Source organism: Falco cherrug, chromosome 10, assembly GCF_023634085.1.
Source record: "Falco cherrug isolate bFalChe1 chromosome 10, bFalChe1.pri, whole genome shotgun sequence".
Taxonomy (NCBI): Eukaryota; Metazoa; Chordata; class Aves; order Falconiformes; family Falconidae; genus Falco; species Falco cherrug.
The window spans coordinates 34,243,350-34,262,972 of NC_073706.1; the positions used below are offsets into that span (position 1 = coordinate 34,243,350).

Consider the following 19,623-nt stretch of genomic DNA (forward strand, 5'->3'; position numbering starts at 1 on the left):
TTCTTGCATAGATCTTTGTTCCTCCTGCGCCGTAAGGTCTCCGGGGCATGGCCCGTGTTACGGAGTGCCAGGTGTATTATCCAATTTTAGGAGATCATAATTATGAGGAATATGTCAGAACAACAGAAAACTTCATTTAAAAACCCAATTAAAACTGCCGAGTGACAGCTACATACTCGTGTGTTGCATCACCTCCTAGTCCTGCTCGGATGCGGGGAAGCGAGTAGTTAAGGACGTTGTAAACCTGACGAGGTCGATGTGAGATGGGGATTTGTAAAAACTAACGCGCGTTTCGTGACAGAGCAGCAGCCCTGCCATCAGTTTCAGGGCGCCCACCTGGGTCCCCAAGGTCTGATGGATGGGCTGTCCTTTCTCATGAGCGGGATGATGTTGCACAAGAGTTGCTGGAAAAAGAAATAGCAAGGCAGCGCTGTGCCTGCCCCGCCAGCACGGCCATGGCTGGAGCATCCTCATGATGGGGACCACCGGGCTTGGGATGCTGAGGCTGGTGCCACCGCAGCCGTCCTCATCAGAAGGGTATGGGCGTGCGAGGCGGGGGGAGCTTTCAGAGGGGGCTTTTTTGGGAGCTGGGCTGGGAAAAGCAAGTGAAGGGAGGAGGTGAGGAGTTTCCAAAGCCTCCGGCATGACAGCAAGCACCTGCTTCTTCCCAAACCGGATGAACCTGTCTCCCTCCCGTCGCCTCTCTGCGGTTTTAGGGTGTTCGAAGCCCCCGGCCAGCTGAAGGGGGGGGGTGGGGGGGGGTGGGGGGGGTGGGTGGGGGGGGGTGGGGGGGGGTGGGGTGCTGCCCCCCCCCCCGGCACCAGGCCAGGCTCTGTCCCTGCGAGGGGGGGCCGTGCCCCTGTCCCACCATTGACCTGCCACACCAGGCAGCTGGGGGGGCTTTCTAAAAAAAGGAGAATATGAGACTTCTCTTAAAAAACATGATGATGATTTAAGGCTTTTTCTTTTTTGGAAGAAAAAGAGAGTTTCAGGCCTTTTTCAAAAATAAAAGGAGAAGTAATACTTTTCAATAGAGTTTTTTTATTTAGAAGGAGATTTTAGGACTTTGGGAGGGGAAAGGAGATTTTAAGAGTTCTGAGTTTTTAAAAAATCAAACGGGAGGATTTAAGACTTTTTTAAAAGGAGAATTCTAAACTTCTTTCTTTAAAAAAGGAGGATTTAAGACTTTTTTTTGAAGGAGAAATCTAAACCTCTTTTTTCAAAAAAGGAGAATTTAAGACTTTTTCTTACAGGAAAATGCTGAACCTCTTGGTTAAAAAGGAGGATTTAAGAATTTATTTTTAAAAAAAAAAAAGAGAATTTGAGACTTCTAAAAAACCCAAGGGCACCGTGAGCCTTCGGGGCGGGGCTCACCTGCCGGGGAGGCGTGGCCAGAAGGGGGCGTGCCCGGGCGGGGGGCGTGGTCGGACGGGGGCGGGGCTGCAGGGCTCCGCGGCTCCGCGCTGCGGAGCGGAGCGGCGGGAGCGGAGCGGCCGGCGCTGCCGGGGAGCCGGGGCCGCAGCCGGGGCCGGGGCCGGGCCGGCGGCAGGTGAGCGCGCAGCGGGGCCGGGCAGGGCCGGGCCTCCCGCCGAGGGGCAGCCGCCGCCGCCGCCGCTTTGCAGCGCCGCGGCGCGGCCCGGCCCGGCCCGGCCCGGCCCGGCCCTGCCCGGGGAGGGAGGCGGGGACGGAGGCAGGCGGGGAGGGGGCGGCGGCGTCGTGCCCGGGGTGAGCCGTGCCCGGGGTGAGCCGTGCCCGGCGCAGCCAGCGCCCAGTCTGCTTGCGGGGCCTCCGGCACCGGGGGTAGCCCGGCTCTTTGGAGGTGCGGAGCGGGACAGGTGCCTGCAGGACCCCCAGGGCCCGTACCGAGAGCTGGCAGCGGCTTTCGGCACCCGCAAGCCCCCTGAGCCCAAGCCGTACCGGCCGTGTCCCGCTTGCTCAAGCGCGGGGTGGCTTGGCCCCCCCCCGCCGGGCCGGGGCACCGGGGGCTGGCACCGGCACCCCCAGCGGCTCCCAGCGCTGGAAGGGGCAGCATCGTGCTCCCACTTGTCCCCCAGGACACCAGCCGGAGCCCCGGGCTCGGCGCTGGCTGCATCCATGGGGCCAAGCTGCCCGTCCTTCCCTCCCTTCGGAGACACCCCAGTTCCCCAAGGAGAGGGGTTAAATTCCTCGAGGCGAGCCTGGCTCCCTGCTGCATACTTCTGATGCCTTCTGTGAACTCTGCCGGCAGGTTGTTTCGTAACTCCACTTCTCGCCCGACTCCGCTTCTGGCCCCATGAGGGTGGGAGAGCAAACTCCTCTCCCTGGTTTTTCCCAGCCCTGCAACAGCACTTTGAAATTGCACGGTTAAAAAAGGGCCAGTTGCGCGGTTAAAAAGGGCCAGTTGCGCGGTACAAAGCCGAGCGCAGGCTCGGCGATGGCGTTGCACGAGGCAGGGGTCGCGGCCATGCGTCTGCACTCAAGCAGAGCGGCTGCATCCAGCGCAGCCCGTGGCGCTCCCCTCGGGATGGCTGATTTCAGGAGGAATGAGGAAGAGGCAGGTGGAAACGGGTGAGAAATGCTCTGGAGAGGCGAGGCGGGAGCTTGGGCCACCGCTGGCGGTAAGGCAGGCCGGCTCCCAGGGATGCCGCTGCTAACGGCGTGCTTGCGGGCCCTGGCTCGGTGCTGTGCCGAGACTTGCCGGGCAGGCGCTGGGCCCGGCAGCGTGTGGCAGCACGAACGGCGGAGCAGGGCTGTCAGATGGCGGGGTGCGGGATCCCGCCAGGCTCCGGCAGCGGCGCCGTGTGCCCACCTGCCCGCTGCCCGCGCCGGGTGGCCGGGGGTCGCGCTCCCACCGCCGCAGCGATGGCAGCTCTTGGGGAGTGGGAGCGGGAGCCCGCGGGCACATGCTGCATCCGCAGCGGTTGTGAGCGGGCAGCGTGTGCGAACGCCGCTTGCCTGCCTTGCTGGGCACTGCCAGCCCTGTCTGCTGGGGAAGGGGCTGCGGGGAAGGGAGGATGCTCTTGCCTTCTGCTGGTGCCGCTGGAATGCCAGGAATCCTCCTGCATCCCGGTTATCTGCCTAGAGAGCCTGAGCACGGCGCCTGGCCTCCCTCTCGGCATAGCTCCGCTGCCTTCCCCACGCTCTCTTGAAAGGAATAGCACGGAAATCGGGAAGCCCCCCCCTCCAAGTACACGCATCTTCCCAAAACCTTTCGGCAGTGGTGAACACTGTGGGGCTGGGGGTCCTGCGCTCTGAAATTCCCTTGTCAGGGGATGCCGGTTGCTCTAAAAAATAAAACTCTTTGCAAACGAGTGTGGGAGAGATGGGAGTTAGCTCTACCCAGGGCTTGAAGGGGGGTGGCGGCGGTGCACCTGACCAGCAGTCTGATAATAAAACAAGAACTAAGGATGATTTTTTTAATTTTTTTACTTACGCTTAAGAAAAGTGAGCTACAGCTGCACACAGATGCTCAGTAGCTTGGGGTACCCTCAGGCCCTAGGGAGCACGCTGGGGAGCTTGCCAGGCTTCACTAAACCTTTTGGCAGCCGGGTGGTAGGCAGCCAGAGCGGCGTGGTGATGTCCAGGCTGGATCACCCTGGGGGTGCTCCCTGCCCTGCTCTTTGAAATACAACTTGACCAAAAAAAGGTGGCGGGGGGTAATTACTGGAGATCCAGGGAGTTACTGTGCCTGGGCAAACAGGGGAGCCTCTGCGCCAAAGTGTTTTTGGGGACTGGCTGTGAAATGGGGCTGGGTGGGAGCTGGTGTGCTGCCCACCTCCGTCGCGGGGACGTGTGTCACGGTTGCCACCACGTGCTGCAGGGGGACGTTACCCAAGTGCACCTGCCGCTGTCCCCTCTGGTTCTTCTCATCCATGTTTTCCAATGTGTCTCTGTCCTGTCCCATTTGTGTCTTCTGCTATGGGGAAAAACCTCCGGTGGTGGCTTGGAAGTGACCCAAGCCCGTGTTCTGTTGTCCCTCAGTGTGCCAGGGAGCAGGATGCTTTGGGACCATGTCCAGGCAAGGGGTTGGTCCTCCCTGGCTGGGAGGCCATCGCGTGCGTGCCAGGGCTTCGGAGCAGAGCGGTTCTTTGAGTGCCACGATGTCAGGCGCGGTGGCGGCCAGGGAGAGGTCCAGGACCTGCCTGACGGTAGGTTGCTCTGTGCCCGGGTTTAACTAAAGGCGTGAGGGACATTTTAAGTATTAGCTCCGTGTCTACGCATTGTTTTCAAGAGCATCTTTTTATGGGATGTTCCTCAATCTGCCCCAACTTGTCTGTGCCCTTGTAAACCGGCGTAGTCAAATTAAGGCATAAGCGTGTCTCCATGGAAGGTTTTTAACAAAATCCTATTATTGCAAATGATTGCTAACAATTTTATGTCCTTCCATTTTTCGGATGCCAAGTTCATGAGCTTCTAAAAGCAGCTGATTATCTGGCTTTTTGTGGACTGGTGTCAGCACTTTCTTGAGGGCTGGGGTGCTTCCAGCTGCCCCGGGCAAGTCATCTACAGTAACTCATTGCTTAAAGAAAGGAAGGAACAAGAAAGGGAACAAAAAACCCCAAAACCCACAACACTTCTTACCTGAAGACATGGGTGGATCAGCCCTGAGCTGGAAACTTTGGGGCAGTTGAGCACTGCCTGAATTTGGGAAGGCTTCCCCTGCTGCTTCGTAGCCCTGCTGCAGCCCGTGCTTTGAGGAGCCGCATGCTCAACCCTCCACGTGTGCCCCCAGATGCCTCCAGCGTAACTGGGAGGACTGGTGATGGGATGCTACGGTGCTCTAGACAGAGGTACCCCAAGTGGTTAGACCTAGCACCACGCTCCTGAGCCTGGGGACTTTGGAGGCACCTATAGCATCCTATAGGATAGCCGCTGGGTCAGCAGAAAAGCCGGGCGAGCGGCAGCATCCCTTTGCTCCCTGCTTTTCCTGCCAGCCCGGGGGAAGCCGCTGGCTGGTACTGTGAAGCTGCCTGGCTGAGGGATCATGGGAAGAGCATTATTTTTAGGGTTCGTGCTGGTTTAATAATTCCTGCCGGGAATACCACTTTCCCCAGGGGGTGCGGGTGTGCAGCAGGGAGCTCATCTCCACCTCTGGGTGCTCGCCTGAGGCGCCGGTGGTGTGCCGGGGGTCGGATGAACGCCGCAGGCTTCTCTGGGCAAGAATAAAGATGGTCGGGCTGGGGTTTTTGGCTGCTTTGCGCTTGCTTTTTTCACTCACTGATTTTTATTTATTTAATTTTTTTCCAAGTTCTAGCAACATTTGGAGGTGGCAGCGCTTCTCTCTGCAAAGCACCAGCACAAAGCTGGGGGGGGCAGGCGGTGGGCTTCTACCTCTCCGCGTGTCATGATTGGTGCTGGGGGGTTCCTGCAACACAACCCCCAACCAGCTTCTCTGACGGACAACCTGAGCTTAATTAATTGGCAGGAAGCAGCTCGTGGTCTCCTTGATCCCTTGACCAGTATGCCCAGGTCTTTGCTTAATGGTTTGTGCTTGTAGGAAGTCAGGTGTTCCCTGGGCTTGCTCCGAGGATGTCTCCCCTTCCTTCCCTCCCTGCTCACGTTCCTTTGGGATGTGGATTTCTCAGGGCAGCTTGTCAAGTCCTGGGGGTCCCATCCCAAAAGGGTGGGTGGCTCTGCCAGGCTTTCCCAGGGCTAACCCAGCCTGGGCACCAGGTTGTACCACGTCATGCCTGGTCTGAGGTATTCCCACCTGCCCCACCATCAATGAGGGGAAAAACTGTGTGTGCGCAGGGATTTGTGCCACGGAAAGGACTCCTGTAGGCTTTTTTTTTTTTTTTTTTTAAAGAAGTCCTTTTCTATTGCTCTTTCTAGTCTTTTAAAAATCCTACAAACTCAGCATCTTACGTTGCGAAAGGACATTTGCTCTCCCGCTCTGGCAGGGAAACGTCCCTGGGACCCAGGAGTGGATGCGCTAGAAACAACATTGCTTTGCAGCTTTGAGATGCTGCACGCCAAGGACTAGCTGTCCCCCAAATCTTCTTTGCCTCAGGTAATTTTTGGAGTGTTTTAACGTGGTTTGAGGATTGCCCAGGCTGTGTTGTTGGGCTTGGTGCTGTCCTCTTTGAATTCGCTTGGCTTTTTCATGACCTGCTGGGAGTATAAAGAAGTTGAGGCAGGAGGTTCAGAAGGCTGAGCTTCCCCAAAGTGACCCCAGGTGAGCATGAGTTGCATGAGGATTAAGCTCCTAAATGCTTCTGGGAAAAAAAAAAAAAAAAGATATTTTTATTGCAGGTCCTTCCCTGTGCAGGCAGGGGGGCCGGCACAGACCCTGGCACTGGTTCCCATCCCCTTTTGGTCTTTTGGGTATCACCAAGTGCTGGCAGAGCCCTTGACCTTGGCATGGAGACCTGTGGAGCCCTTTGCCAGCATAGAAACTACTTCAGCCAGAGGTTCCCTGCCTCCTGACAAGGTGGCTTTGGGGATCAAAGTTGGTCACACAGCCCTGGTCTCCATCGCTCGTTGGAGGACGTGACTGGTACCCACCACGGATGGCAGTTTTAGTGCCAGGGAGGGGACTGAGCTGCCCCTCCAAAGAAGTGTCTCGATTTCAGTGCTTTAAAGAGCTGGTTATCTCAGGGTGGGTTCTGGCGGAGATGGGTAGCACCTCCACCTAATTAATCATGTGCCAGGTAGCGTGAAAGCGGAGACTTCTAAAATACCCAAGTGTCTTATCAAAGCTTTCAGCCTGGATTAATTCTAGGTCTCTTGTTTATTTGTCTCTGCATCTGTGTATATGTGAGAGAAAGAAAGGAACAAATTCAGCTCTCGGCAAATGGTCATTAAAGGCCTTTTTAATCCTACAAAGTTATAAATAAATATCTGTGGCAGCATGCACCTGCATATTCATCAGTGCGTCCTCTCCTCTGGAGCCCCAGCAGCGCGTCCTTGGTAGCAGGGTAGGAAACTGTGAGTTATTCTGGAAATGGAAAATAAAATCTGGAAGGTTTATCCCTGGTTTTGCATTTGCTAATTTGTTAATTACCCTCTCCCCTAGGATGAGAATTGGAGTGGAAAGAGGGTTGCTGGTGGCTGACGCCAGCTCTTCTGAAGGAGGCTGGAAGGCAGGTTGCGGGGAGAATATTTGTAGGTCATTTGGCTTTTTCATGTCCCTGGTCCTGTTTGGAGGAGAGGTGCAGAGCCTGAATTTTCCTGTCATCCTGTGGAAATGAAATCCTTGATCACTTTGAGATGAGCCGGGGAGACATCCCTGCGGGTGGCCAGGGTGCATCTCGTCCTCTGGGCTGGATCACAAGGAAGCTGCACTTTGAGGGTCCTTTCTGGCTCTTCTAGAGACACTGGGAGAAACTGCTCCTTAGTTGGGTTTTCTCCATTTTGGTCTTGCCTTGAGGGAGAGAAAATGGAAATTTGGAGGAAATGGTAACACTTCTCCTCTTTGGCTGGGGAGGAGAAAGCAGGTACTTTGGGTACTTCAGAGTGTTTTCCAGGGCTTGAACAGGCTCTTGCATCTCCAGATTCGCAGCATTCCTCCTGCATCCCACATGATGAAAAGTGTAAGCTGTTTTCTGACTTGGGGAATGGGCTGTGTAATAACGAGGGAATATTCACAAACTGCAGCATGCATTTGCCAATGGCGGCTGTGGAAGATGAACAACGTGGCAGAGATGCTGGACCTGCAGCATCGTGCCGGTGTTTGCATGCAGATGGTCTGGCAAATACCCTTCAGAGCTTGGCTTTTAAGGGCTGGATTGTGAGTTATCCATGAAGGAACGGACATTTGGGCATCCCGGAGCTGCTGCACTGGGGGTCGCAGCTGGGCGGCAACTGCAGGTACAGCGGTGCCTTGACAGCTGAAGAGCGAGCGCCAGATTTTTGGTGTTAAAAAATGAAGGCAGCAGTTCTAGGGAAAAATTGAGGGGCAGACTCGACCCTGAAAGTTTTTCAAGTACAACCCCTCATCCTTAAGGCTGATCTAGCTCAGCCTGGGGCCCAAAGGCACCCAGACCCAGCCGTGCCCAGAGCTGAACACCGAAATGGCTCCCCAGCCCCTCCTGGGCTCGGCATCCAGGTGGGTTCAATTCCGCGTGGAAAAAGGAGCATGGCAGCACAAAGGCTTTCCCTCTTTCCCCTCTGATCTGCGTGTGGCTAATTTTGCTTCGCCCCCTTGAGAGGAAACTATGCATTTACTCTCAGGTGCTTTGTGAAGCGGCTCTTGGCTGGGCTGGGTGGCAGCGGTTACAGCGGGTGCTGCTAATGCTTCCCTTGCAAACCTCCATGCCCACGGCAGGCTTTGCTAGCCAGCCTTGCCAGCCGCCCTCCCGCCGTGGCCAGTAACCATGGGTGCTGCAAGGGAGAAACACGATGCATGAAGGCGAGGAAGACGATCCTTCCCCTTCCAGGCTGAAACGCTGATACCTGTGCGTGCCGTAGGTGGACGGAGGGGTTTTTGGCTGCTTTTAATTTATAATGAGCTTTCAGGTGGTTGCTCAGCGGCGGGGTGGACTGGCTAGTAAACATCCCCGAAATGTCGTCGCTGCCCACGATCTTTGGTGTTTCAACACGTGGCTTGACGCTGGCCTGCCATGGCCACAAACCTGGGCTTCTGAGGAGGGGGGAAAGAAGTTCTCCAGCTCCTTCCCAGTGCTGTTTCTAAAGCCTTCGTGTGGGTCCGATTCCATAGCAGACCCAAAAGCTTGGGTGAAAAAACCAGTGAGAGAAATCCCTGCAGGTGGGGCTGGGACGGGGTGAGCATCCCCCGCATCCGCCAAGGGGTGAGCCTCCCTCCCCTAAATCCCTGCTGAAGGCCATCACCCCGAGGCCTGTCCCCGTCCTGCGTCGCAGCCCTGGGCAGGATTTGTCCCAGGCTCTTCCCACCCTGCTCGGCATCGGCCAGCCTTGCTGGCACACCCCAGGCATGTTAGCGTGGGTCTGTAATTTTGGGGAGGAAGTGGAGCCTCTATTTTGTTCTTAATGGGGTTTGCTGGGGTGGTGTTTATGGCTCTCCAGGAATCCGTCTCTTTGGGCAGTTCCTGCAAGGTCCTAACGTGTGGGACACGTGCCCCGTGGGGTGCCGGGGGGCTTCAGCGGTGGTCTGTGACTTCAGGCTCAGGTGATGCTTCAGCACTTGAGTGACATAAGTGCCACAGGGCTTAGTTCTCCAGGTCTTGGCCCTTCAATCTGCTTTGGGTGCAAAAAGCCCTTGACATATGGGTGTCCCTTCTGTGGGTGTTGAGTGTGCGTTACACACCGGGAGATGCCCCCACGGAAGCCGCTCGCTCTAGAAGTGCGGCGGAGCCCGGGGACCCATGTGGGCTGGCATCCATCCATCCATCCATCCATCCATCCATCCGTCTGCACGTCCCGGCAAAGCTGCACCTTCAGGGTGTGTTTGCGGTGTCACTGTCCCCACCTGGGGCTTCTCCAGCTGGAAGAGGAGAGAAAAGCAGAGCCTGCAAAGCCCTCGTGTGGTTTTGAAACTACTAATTTCGGTCGTTTGCTGATTTTTAGGGCTTGCTGTCAGGCATGCTGTGTGGAGCAGGGAGCTGGATGGAGCGCGGTGGGTGGACCAAGGATGTGGGGACTATTATGGCCACCCCTAAATAAGCTGCTTGGGTTTGAATTAGAGCCCTGTGCCTGCTGCTTCCTTGCTCCTGGGTGCTTGTGGCCACCTTGTGTAAGAGCTGGTGGCTTCCATAGGTCTCGGGGGCGAGTAACACTTGCACACCCTCCTTGTGATGGTGGAGGGGTGAAGAGCTGCCTCTCTGGGCTGCCACCACGCTGGTAGGACTTGTTTGTCACCTCTTGAGCTCATTTGACCCTTGTCAGCTCTTTGTGCCAGGATGAATTAACCCATTTGCTGCCTCAGGCTGGAGCCCTGTGCCTGTGTCCTGGTGGCCCTCATGCTGCAGCAGGGGACGATGACCTCTTTGGTAGGTGGCTCTCTTGGCTGCTTTGTACCAGGCCAGGAGATGGTGTCCCTTCAGGATCCCAGGCCAGCATCCTCAGGAGGAGCGTGGCACCGTGGAACTGTCCTGCACCGCATGGCTACAGGCAGGCTTTGCCTGGCGCTCCCCGCTTGCTGTGGCAGCGACCATCATCGGTGGTCACCAGCCAGGCTCTGCTTTGTGGACAGCTCAATGAGAGCTTTGGTTGATCGTCTCCACCTGGCGTGGGACCTGCCAACTCAGGAAGAGCTGCAGCTCTACCATGGCTGATCATCTGCGTCCAGCCCAGGAAGTGCCACAGCACCAGCCCCTGCCATGGCTGATCTCCCCCGCAGTGTTGGACCTGCTGGTGACATCAACAGCCCTCACCTTTGACCATGGCATCACCTTCTGACCTGGGATGGACACAGCGTGGAAGGGTCAGCAAAGCTCCTCTGCCCCTGCAACAGCCCAGCTGAGGGCAGGTGATGCTGCTCCAAAAGAGGGACCCAAGGCAGGAGGGACCCTACATGGGCTGGAGGGGAGCCTGGACCATGGCCCATCCCCTCCAGCCTGCTGCAGGACGGGCACCGTCAGGAGGCTTTGATTCCCCATGGATCTTCTCCACGTTGAGTCATTTCTCGCCCGAGTAACGGGCAGGCTTTAGTCCCACCAGAGGGTTTCAGCACACGGGCAAGCACCACCTCTTCTGTTTGGTGCCCAGGAGCTGGGCCCAGTGCTTGGGGCAGGGAGGGACCTCAGGAAGCATTAAGCATTAAATAGCTGCTGGATGCGTCAGCGTGGCAGCTGATGGGGCGGTGAGTCATGGCCAGCCTGCCAGCGCTCCGGCACGCAGCGTGGTGGCACCCGGCCGCTCCTCCCTGCTCCTCCTCGCCTCTTGCTGTTTACTCCTGTATTGGGTTTATTTTTTTTCATTCGTGTGTCTGCATGCAGCTGGGATGAGCATCCCTCCTGGCATCAGGCAGGAGAGGAATGAAAGGGTCAGGTTCAGAGCAGGAATAAAATGACCAAGAATACCCCAGCACCTGCCCGGAGCACATCCAAAGGGATGCAGAGCCCCTGGTCCCCATGGACACCTTGGTCCTCTTTGGATGGTGGGCTCATCACAGCCTGCTCAAGTACAAATACATCTTTATTTATGAATTATGAGACTTTATAACCCTACCCCAGCTCAAACCCTGGCCCCAAAAGCTCGCCTTCCAGCTTTTGGCAATTTTAATCAGGCTTGCTGGGAAGCTCCCCCCGCGCCGCCGCTCTCCTGCCTGCCCAGCCCCATACCCAGTGCTCTGCTGGGGGTGGGCATAGCTGGGGAGGAGAGTGAGCCCCCAGAAATGGGGCAGACCTTGGCACTGGCGGGATGCTCGGCTCAAAACCTTCATGCTGGTCCCAGACGGTGCTTGTGTGGAGCTCTGGAAGAGGCATTTGGGATGCTCTGGGATTCTTGTTGCAGCTGATGGATGACCTTGCTGTTGGCTGCAAAGCTGGTGGCATTTCCCTAAACAGATTTTTTTTTTTTTTTCTTGTGTGTGGCAAAATGTGGGAGAGAGGCACTTGCAAAGTGTTTGCAATCCTTGGCTGGAAGGTACTGTCTCAGCTTCTGGGAGTCCCTGTGGGGGACATGGGGGGAGTCCCTGCAAATGGGGGGCTGTCCTCGCTCCTGGAAGGAGGGCGACTGGCCACATTTCTTGGCTGGCTGTGTATTATTTCAGGTCCAGGGAGATCACCAAACCCTTGTGAGTCCCAGCAGCCATCAAGATGGTGGTTTGCAGGAGCTGCACAAAACGTGCATCCTCCAGCACGTGCAGAAATGCTCCTTCAGCTCCTCTTCCTTCAGCCCAGCAGCTCTGGGGAGGCTGGGAGACAGCAGCGCCAGGAAACAACATAAAGCTGCAAGAGACGAGATTGTTACTTTTTAAAAAAATTTTTTTTTTTTCATAGTGTCAGCATTTGAAATTCTAACTCCCAGTTAGGAGATTTGTTGAAGTGGTGGTATGAATCATCCCTACCTTCAATTTTAAGACCTATCTCATGGGGAAAGGAGCAGTAACTTAGTCACTTTCTTAGTTTCCTTCCGATAAAAATGATTTAGAAATCAGTGGAGCAGGGAGGGTGGATAGGAATAGAATGCAGTTCTCCCCCCCCAGGAAAAGCCCTTTTTGCTCCCTGTCGCTGTAACGAAGGCACCCACTGATTAAACAGGGGGTTGGCAGCAAAACTGGGGGTGGGTGGTGGGTGTTTATATTTGCAATTGGAGCCCCCCCCCCCCCCCCCCCTGCTGGTTGTTTAGGAGTGATGGTAAAGAGCTGGGGGCGGGGAGGGGCAGCGGAGGTGGTGCTGGGGGTGAGGGGGAGAGTTGGGGGTTTATTGCCCGGTGGGTTTCTTTGAGCCGGGGTGATGCTGGCGTGGGTGGGATGAGGCGCCGCTTGCGGGTTGTGGTGTGTCCCCCCCTCCCCGAGCAGTGACTGGGGGTGCGAGGAGCATCGCTGGTCCCCCCAGATGAGGATGAGCCTTCATCCCATCTGTGAGCCCAGGGCTCTGGGGGGAGAGGGGCAGCCAGGCTGGCTTTGGGTGGGCTGGGGGAGCTAATCCTGCCCTGGGAAGGGGCGAGGAGGGAGCAGCCCCCAGACCTATTTACCCCTGCCTTGCAAGGGGGCAGGTAACATCCTGGTACCAACAGCCAGCCTGGGCCAGTGACCCCCAAAATCCCCGGGGCTCACGGTGAGCGCTTGGTTAACCGGGGCCTCCCCCGTGCTAACCAGGATTAAAGGATAATAATAAATAATAATACACCCAATGGGATTTTGGGGTGCTGGGGGTTGCGGCAGGGCGAAACGCAGCGGAGACGGGTGCACCAGCTGCTTTCTGAGGGGGTTTCCCCCATTCCGGGGGAGGGGGGGGAAGGTGGCAACCACCGCTCCCAGCTTTTTGGCAGCAGCACACGAGCTGCTGGTAAATGATTAAAAAAAAAAAAAAAAAAAAAAAAAAAAAACCAAAAAAAAAACCACCGGGGCGGCCGGTGGGGCACAGCTGGAGGCGGGTGCCCAGTGTGAGCCCCGAGAGGTGCCCAGGACCGGTGTGCCAGTGGTCATCCTGCCCCTGCGCCCAGCAACCCCCAGCAACTGGGATTTTGGGGCAAGGTGAGGCTGCGCCGCGCGATTCAACCCGCCGCGTTATTTTTCCTTATTTATTTTTAAGTTCCTGGCACTCCCCGTGGGGTCTGGGATAGGGGAAGCTGGGTTCGCTGCCAGCCGGGTCTCTGGCCGGGGGCGGGGGGGGATGCTCCCTGGGGTGTGTTGTTGCCCCAAATGGGGCGTTAGGGAGCCGTGGCAGGGGGGACGGTGGCTTTGGGGGAGCTGGGTGGTGCTGTGGTGGCCCCTGGACTTTGGTCCGCACGCCGGGGGCCGGTTGCAGCTTCGAACGCGCAGGTAGGGGAGCGGGGCCAAAATCCAGCTTTGAAACGAAATTGGACTAAAACTTGCAAATTTTAGTGGGTTTGGGCTGGCGGGGAGGTCGGCCGAGCCCAAGGTGCACTTTCCCCCCCGCCGGATTTCCCTGGCCACCCAGCCAAGGCAAACATGAGCTCAGTGAAGAGGCATCCGCAGCGGCCGCCCCGTGCCACGTCTCGGCGGTGGGCAGGGGGGTGGCACCCACGGGACCCGGCACCCATGGGGAACGGCCTCGCCAAGCCGTACCTTCCCTGGTTTCTCCTTGCCTTTCTGGAGCCATGGCTAAAATCCTTCGTTGCCGGAGGCGGGACCCTTCAAAGCCTCCCTTTGATTGCTCAAGCAGGCAATAAAAAATAAGGAAGAAGTGGTGTTTCACCTGATCAAGCCTTCTTGCAGCCCGGCTGCACGCTCGGGAGAGCTGGAACAGAGGGATGGCGAGGCCACGACCAGCCGGGTTAGGTTGGGAAAGTGGTTTGGGACCAACCCCTGGACAAAGGACCTGGAAATTTCCTATATAGGTCCCTCCACCCAGGGCTTTCAGGCAAGTCTGATGCTCGAAAAAACCAGCGTTATTGGGGGGAAAAGATATCTCTTTGCATGTGTTTGAGAACACTAAGCTCTGATATTTGAATTCTTTACAGCTCGCATTTTTGTTTTATTTTATTTATCATTTTTTTGTAAGTCACTTGGGGTCGTTGAGCTGCTGGAAGAGGCAGGAGTGCAGTGTGCCCGGGCTAACAGATGTTATTTTAACGCAGGAGTAACTGCCGGGTGGGAGTGGGGCTGGGCACTGGTGCTGGGCAGAGCATCCCCCGGGAGCCTGGGTTTCACTGTGGGCACTCGTCCTGCCCCCCCCCTCCCCAAACCCCACCTTTGGTCACGTTTTTACGCAGGAAGAGGCTTTATTTTAATTTCTTAATCCCTCTCTGATAAATTGAGATGGCGGTAAGGAGATTAAAATGTGCATTATCTGCATCTTCTCTCGGTATGCTGCTGCAAGGCAGGGCGCCCAGCGGATTCTCTGCCTTTTCCAGTATTGTTTGGAAAATCCACTGGTGCCGTGGTGCCAAATTGTCAGGGGAATCGCAGTGAAAGTCCAGCAAACCCATAAAAAGTTGGTGCTCGCAGCAGAAATGACCTGGGCATCTCCCTCTGGGCCCCACGCAGGCACACAAACCCCGTCGTTTCCCACTACAGGAGGGTTTGGACCGGCTGCTCAAGTCCTTTTATTTTTTTTTTTTTTTATTATTTATTTATATAGTTATTATAAATAGAATATATTTATTGTTTATTTTAACAATGTCAACAAAAAAATGCCACCGGTGCACGGGGCGAGCCACGGCGGTGGGTGGAGGGGGCAGCGAGCAGCTGCTCGGTCTAGGATGTGCCTTTCGGGGGGCTGGCGTTGAAGGTGATTTAATGACTCCGCTCTCAGTGTCTCGTATTCCTCGTTAGCGGCTTGGGCTGGAAACCTGCTTTCTTTTCTCCGTGCAGGCAGCGCATCCTGTGATGAGCCAGCGCGCCTGAGCCCCGGCAGCCGTGGGGATGGAGCTGAAGGTCTGGGTGGACGGGATCCAGAGGGTTGTCTGCGGCGTCTCGGAGCAAACCACCTGCCAAGAAGTGGTCATCGCCTTGGCACGGGCCATCGGTGAGCCATCTCCGTCTGCCGGGGGGTGCGCCTTCGTGGGTGGAGGCATCTGCCCAGCGGATGCCCCATCTGCCAGTGCTTCTTGGGAAGAGACTTTGGGTGGGTGGGGGTCATGCGTTGGGTGGCAGAGATGTCCCCCACCTCGGCACGCCATTGCTGGCCTTGGCTTTCCCCATCTGACACGCTTGCTCCTCCCGGCAGGTCAGACGGGCCGCTACGTGCTGGTGCAGAAGCTGCGGGAGAAGGAGCGGCAGCTGCTGCCGCTGGAATGCCCTCTGGAGTCGCTGGCCAAGTGCGGGCAGTATGCCAACGACGTGCAGTTCGTCCTGCGGCGGACGGGCCCCAGCGTGGCCGAGCGGCCCTCCTCAGAGGGTGCTCCCCAAGCCCCCGAGAGGACGTTCATCCGGGCCAGCTTGCCCATCAAACCCAGGCCCGCCGGCACGGATGCACCCCGTTCCCGGGAGCCAAAAAAATCTATGACCTTCAACTTGGGTCCTACAGGCTCAGGAGACCCATTTGCCATGAGCCGTTGGAGGCACCAAGCGCGGGAGGGGATGGACTTGGAGGGCGGTGGGGTGGTCCAGCCCTCCAAGGAGGAGCTGTTTAGGAGGGTGCTGCGGCAGCAGGAGCAGCTGCATTCCTTGGAGGCCCACGGGGACACCCTGGAGACGGACCTACGGCTCTGGGAGCGCGGCCGGCTCACCGGCCAGGAGGATGAGATCCTCTACCTGGAGCACCTGGTGCGGAGGAACGAGACAGAGCTGTGCGAGGAGGAGTTTTGGCAGAGCGAGCTCCGGCTGGAGAAGGAGTGTGAACGGGAGCGGCAGGAGCGGGTTAGGAGCTTGCGGGCCAGCCTGGAGGAGTACACCCAGAGGATCTATGAGCTGAGCGCCCGGACTGAAGCCCTGCAGGAGGAGATCCAGTGGGAGATGGCCGAGAGGGCCAAGAGGGGGAAGGAGACCCCTGCGCCCAGCCCCACAGAGCTGGAGGACATGGCTGCCAAGATGAAAAGGGACCTGGAGACCAAGGTCAAGCAAGGCACCCAGCTGGAAAGCAACCTGGCCAGCGTGGAGAAGGCCCTGGAGGAAGCCGAACGGAACCTGCAGGTAGATAGGGCTGGCCTGAGCAGCCCCCCGGGGTGGTAGGACCTGCAGCAGGGCACGGGACCGGCTTTCCAGCGGCGTGGGGCTGATGGGTTGGGGGGGGTTGGTCTTGCCCCACGTGGCCGATGCATGTGGGGCTGGGTGCACAGAGGGGGCTCAGCAGCGGTGACCGCTGTTGGCAGGGGACACCACCACTGGTACCCAGCCAGCGCAGGGTCCCACACCCGTCACTCTCTGGGCTGGGGCTCCTGCCAGCCGGCATGTGGGGGGTGCCGCATCACCCCGCTCCGGCACGGGTGCTGGTGCTGGTCCATGTGCGGGGTCGGCGGTGCAGGTGCAAGGGTCGGTGTTATCTTGGATAAGGGGGTCGTGGAGGGGGGCAGCATAGGTCCCCATGGTGCAGCTACACGAAGCCTTTTGACCGCACAAGCTGTGCTGGGGCTCAGGCTCACCCCGGGGAGCTGCACAGCATGGAGGTGGCAGCTGTGGAGCTGAGGGACCCCCCCGGCTCCCCTGGCCGGCACCCCCAGCATCAGGGGGTGCAGGCGCTGCGTGGCATCCCCCCTCCGCACACCCAGTCCGTTTCGGTGGAGCAAAAGGAAGAAGTTCTGCGCAGCCAGGCGGTGGTAGGCCCCCTTCCCCAGGCAGCCATGCTTCCAGCATCTCACGTTGAGCATCTCGCGTCTGACAGCTGCTCGCACCCTCTTGTGGAGATGCGGCAAAGCAGGACTGTTCCCAAAACATGGCCTTCCTCATCCCTAGCTGATCTTTAAGGTCCCTTCCAAAAAGCATTCTGTGACTCCGGGCACCTCCTGGTCCCGCAGGCCCCCGGAGAGGGGCGGCCAAGCCGCGGTACCCCCGAGGTCCCCTCTGCCAGCTCCGGCAGGGTGAGCCCCAGCGGGGGGGTGTGCTAGCTGGCTTTGGGGCATGGGGGGGATGTGGGGCTCACCCTGTCGCTCCCCTCGGTGTGTGTTTTGCAGGCCCAGACCCAAGAGCTGGAGGAGTTAAATAAGGAGCTGAGGCAGTGTAATTTGCAGCAGTTTATTCAGCAGACGGGGGCCACGGTGACCGTCCTGCAGGCCAGGTCCGAGGAGGATGCCCAGCCGGAGCCGAGCCCGCACGAGCTGCCAGCCTACCAGAGAAACGGAGGTCAGCATGCCACCGCCGGCTCGGCCACGGGGGCTGCTCCGTGGGACCCCTGCCTGCTCCCTGCCTCCCCTCCGAGGGGGTCAGCACCCCCTCCGAGGGGGTCAGCCCCAAAGCTGCCCGGTTCTGCCCTGGGCACTGAGGTTAGGCAGCAGGAATGGGGGTTTGGCACTGGCACGGCGGTTGCTTACCACCCCGGGGGGGGCTCTGAGGTTTGCCAGCCCTGGGGCTCCTTCCTCCTCCCCGCTGAGGCCTCGGGGCTGCTTGTAGCCATGCTCAGGGGTCGGATCCTGCACTGCTGCTCTTGGGGCCGGGGTGGCCGCAGGGAGCTTTCCTTTGCAGCGTTGCTGTGTGCAGCGGCAGCAGAAAGCTGGTGGCCGAGGGCCAGCATCAGCCCCCAGGGGTCACGGGCTGGTGGGGACGGGCTCCGGCTGCTGATGACCTCTTTGTGTTTGGCAAGGGAAGGGTGAGCATGGTGGCTGGAGCCCCGTCCGTGTCCTTGCAGGGATGAGAGGAGGTGGTGGTGGGCTTTCGTGGAAGGGGATGGGGGGGAACAGGGACCTGGTTGTGTCTCCTCCGGAGAGGGGGACGTGGCTGCCCCACAGCCCTGCAGCGGCCATGGGAGGCACGATCCCTGCTGAGCCAGGCGTTTTTTCCCCATCCCTTAGGTTTTCCTCCCAGCACCAGCACTGACTCCCCTCCCCGGACCAGCACCAAGCAGTTCCTCGGCCACCCCAGGACCCTGCCGGAGCCCCTAGTGTCCAGCCTGAGCCCCGAGGGTACGTAACGTACGTCCTGGGGCGAACCCAGGAGGACGTGTGGGAAGGAGGGAGAGGCTTTTGCTGCCCAAAACGGGCTGCAGAGAGCGAGCACGTGCTGGGAGCGGGCGGCTGGAGATATATAAAGATGCCATTAGGAAGAGCAAAGCTTGCATCCTGGCAGCCTCCGCTCGGCTGCGGGGCAATCCGGCACTCTGCCTGGTCAGGAGCTGGGGGGATGCTCCTCACCCCCTCTCCTGCCACCCCGCATCCACCAGGACTAAGACTTTGCTGGGGTTAAGATGGGAAGGATTTGGCTCCGATCTTTTACAAGAGTAATGATCTGCTCGATGGTGGGGACCAGTTCCCCCCAAAACCCCTTCCACCTCCCGTGACCCTTCTTGCACCGTGTTTTTGGGTGCAGCGAAAGCAAGCTGCGACATCCCTGCCTGCCGTGGCGATGCCACCTGCATCCCAGCATCCCATTCCCCACATCACCATCCTCTCCATAAAACCGTACCGCCACCGTCTTCACGGTACAAAACACCCATCCCTATCTCAGCCTGGGTGTCGTGGCATGCGCACGTCCATCTCCCAGTGCGGGAGTTTCCCATCCCCCTGCTCGCGAGGGCTCGCCTCCCGTGATGGGGTCACTCAGGTTGGTTTTGTCTTGTCTTGCAGTTGTATCAGCCAGGCAGAGCATCTGGAGGTAGAAGGGCCCCGGCTGGCGGAGGATGGATTGCCTTGCAAGTGTAACTGTATAAATAAACCATATTATATATATTTATACATATATATATCTTTTTTTTTTTCTTTTTACTGCTTTATATCGTGAATGGATGTGGACGGCCAGACTATTTTTACAGACTGTAAAATAAAACCAGAGACCGACGAGACAAAGCAACCCTTTTCCCCTGCGGATGGAAGTAACCCACTTTCTTCTATTTTTTTAAAGTGCTTTCTATATTCAACAGAAAATAGTGGCGCTCCCACCCCACATAGCCTCCTCAAATGGCCCGTGGTGTGTTTGGAAAGGTCCCCGCTCTGCAGAGGAGAGTGAAGCGGCGATGGAGATGTACCTGGGGGTCGCTGGCGTGGAGCACGGGCAGGGGTCTGGCAGGAGCAGCCTGTCCCCTGGCTGCACGGGAGGTGCCGGAGCAGCTCTCCAACACGTTTCTGGCCCCCCTCGGGGTTTTTTTTATTATTGTTTTATTATTATAAGAAACCTGAAGTAGGAACCCCCTTTCCACGGTGCTGCGGACCAGGCTTCGAGGGAGCAGGGAACACACAGTGGGGGCTTGTTTTTCTGAAATCCACCTCATTTTTCAACTTTTTTTTTTTTTTTTTTTTTTTTAAATAAAAAAATCAGAATGAGCTCTTCCCCAGTGGTGGCATGGGTAGGGAGCAGGACCAAAACACTCTTGGTGACATTTCACTGATTATTTTTTTTTTTTTTTTCTTTACTTGATGGCCAGTAGTTGCTCTTGGGTTTTGTTCCTCTGTCTCAGTGGGTCGCCTTGTATTTTAATTGCAAAACCAAAGCGGTGTGGGGTGGGGATGATTTATCCAGGAGGTCCCCAAGCCTGTTTTCAACGCGTCGTATGCAAAAAAAAATGTGAC

The 19,623-nt window shown here is 57.6% G+C and overlaps 1 protein-coding gene across 5 annotated transcripts; it reads left to right on the forward strand.

The window, feature by feature from the left end:
* The first annotated feature begins 316 nt into the window (after window positions 1-316).
* RASSF7 (Ras association domain family member 7) lies at window positions 317-18,907 on the forward strand. 5 transcript variants are annotated; one of them, XM_055721653.1, is made up of 7 exons: window positions 12,927-13,039; window positions 13,692-13,893; window positions 14,847-14,996; window positions 15,198-16,102; window positions 17,080-17,248; window positions 17,914-18,024; window positions 18,685-18,907. In XM_055721653.1, the coding sequence occupies exons 3-7, from the start codon at window positions 14,894-14,896 to the stop codon at window positions 18,714-18,716; spliced, it is 1,320 nt and encodes a 439-aa protein (XP_055577628.1). In that variant the 5' UTR covers window positions 12,927-13,039; window positions 13,692-13,893; window positions 14,847-14,893; the 3' UTR covers window positions 18,717-18,907. The 5 variants fall into 5 exon arrangements, with proteins under 5 accessions (XP_055577630.1, XP_055577629.1, XP_055577628.1 ...); XM_055721655.1 differs by lacking the exons at window positions 12,927-13,039; window positions 13,692-13,893 and adding an exon at window positions 317-537 and having other exon boundaries at window positions 14,843-14,996; XM_055721654.1 differs by lacking the exons at window positions 12,927-13,039; window positions 13,692-13,893 and adding an exon at window positions 1,438-1,549 and having other exon boundaries at window positions 14,843-14,996.
* Window positions 18,908-19,623: the final 716 nt, after the last annotated feature.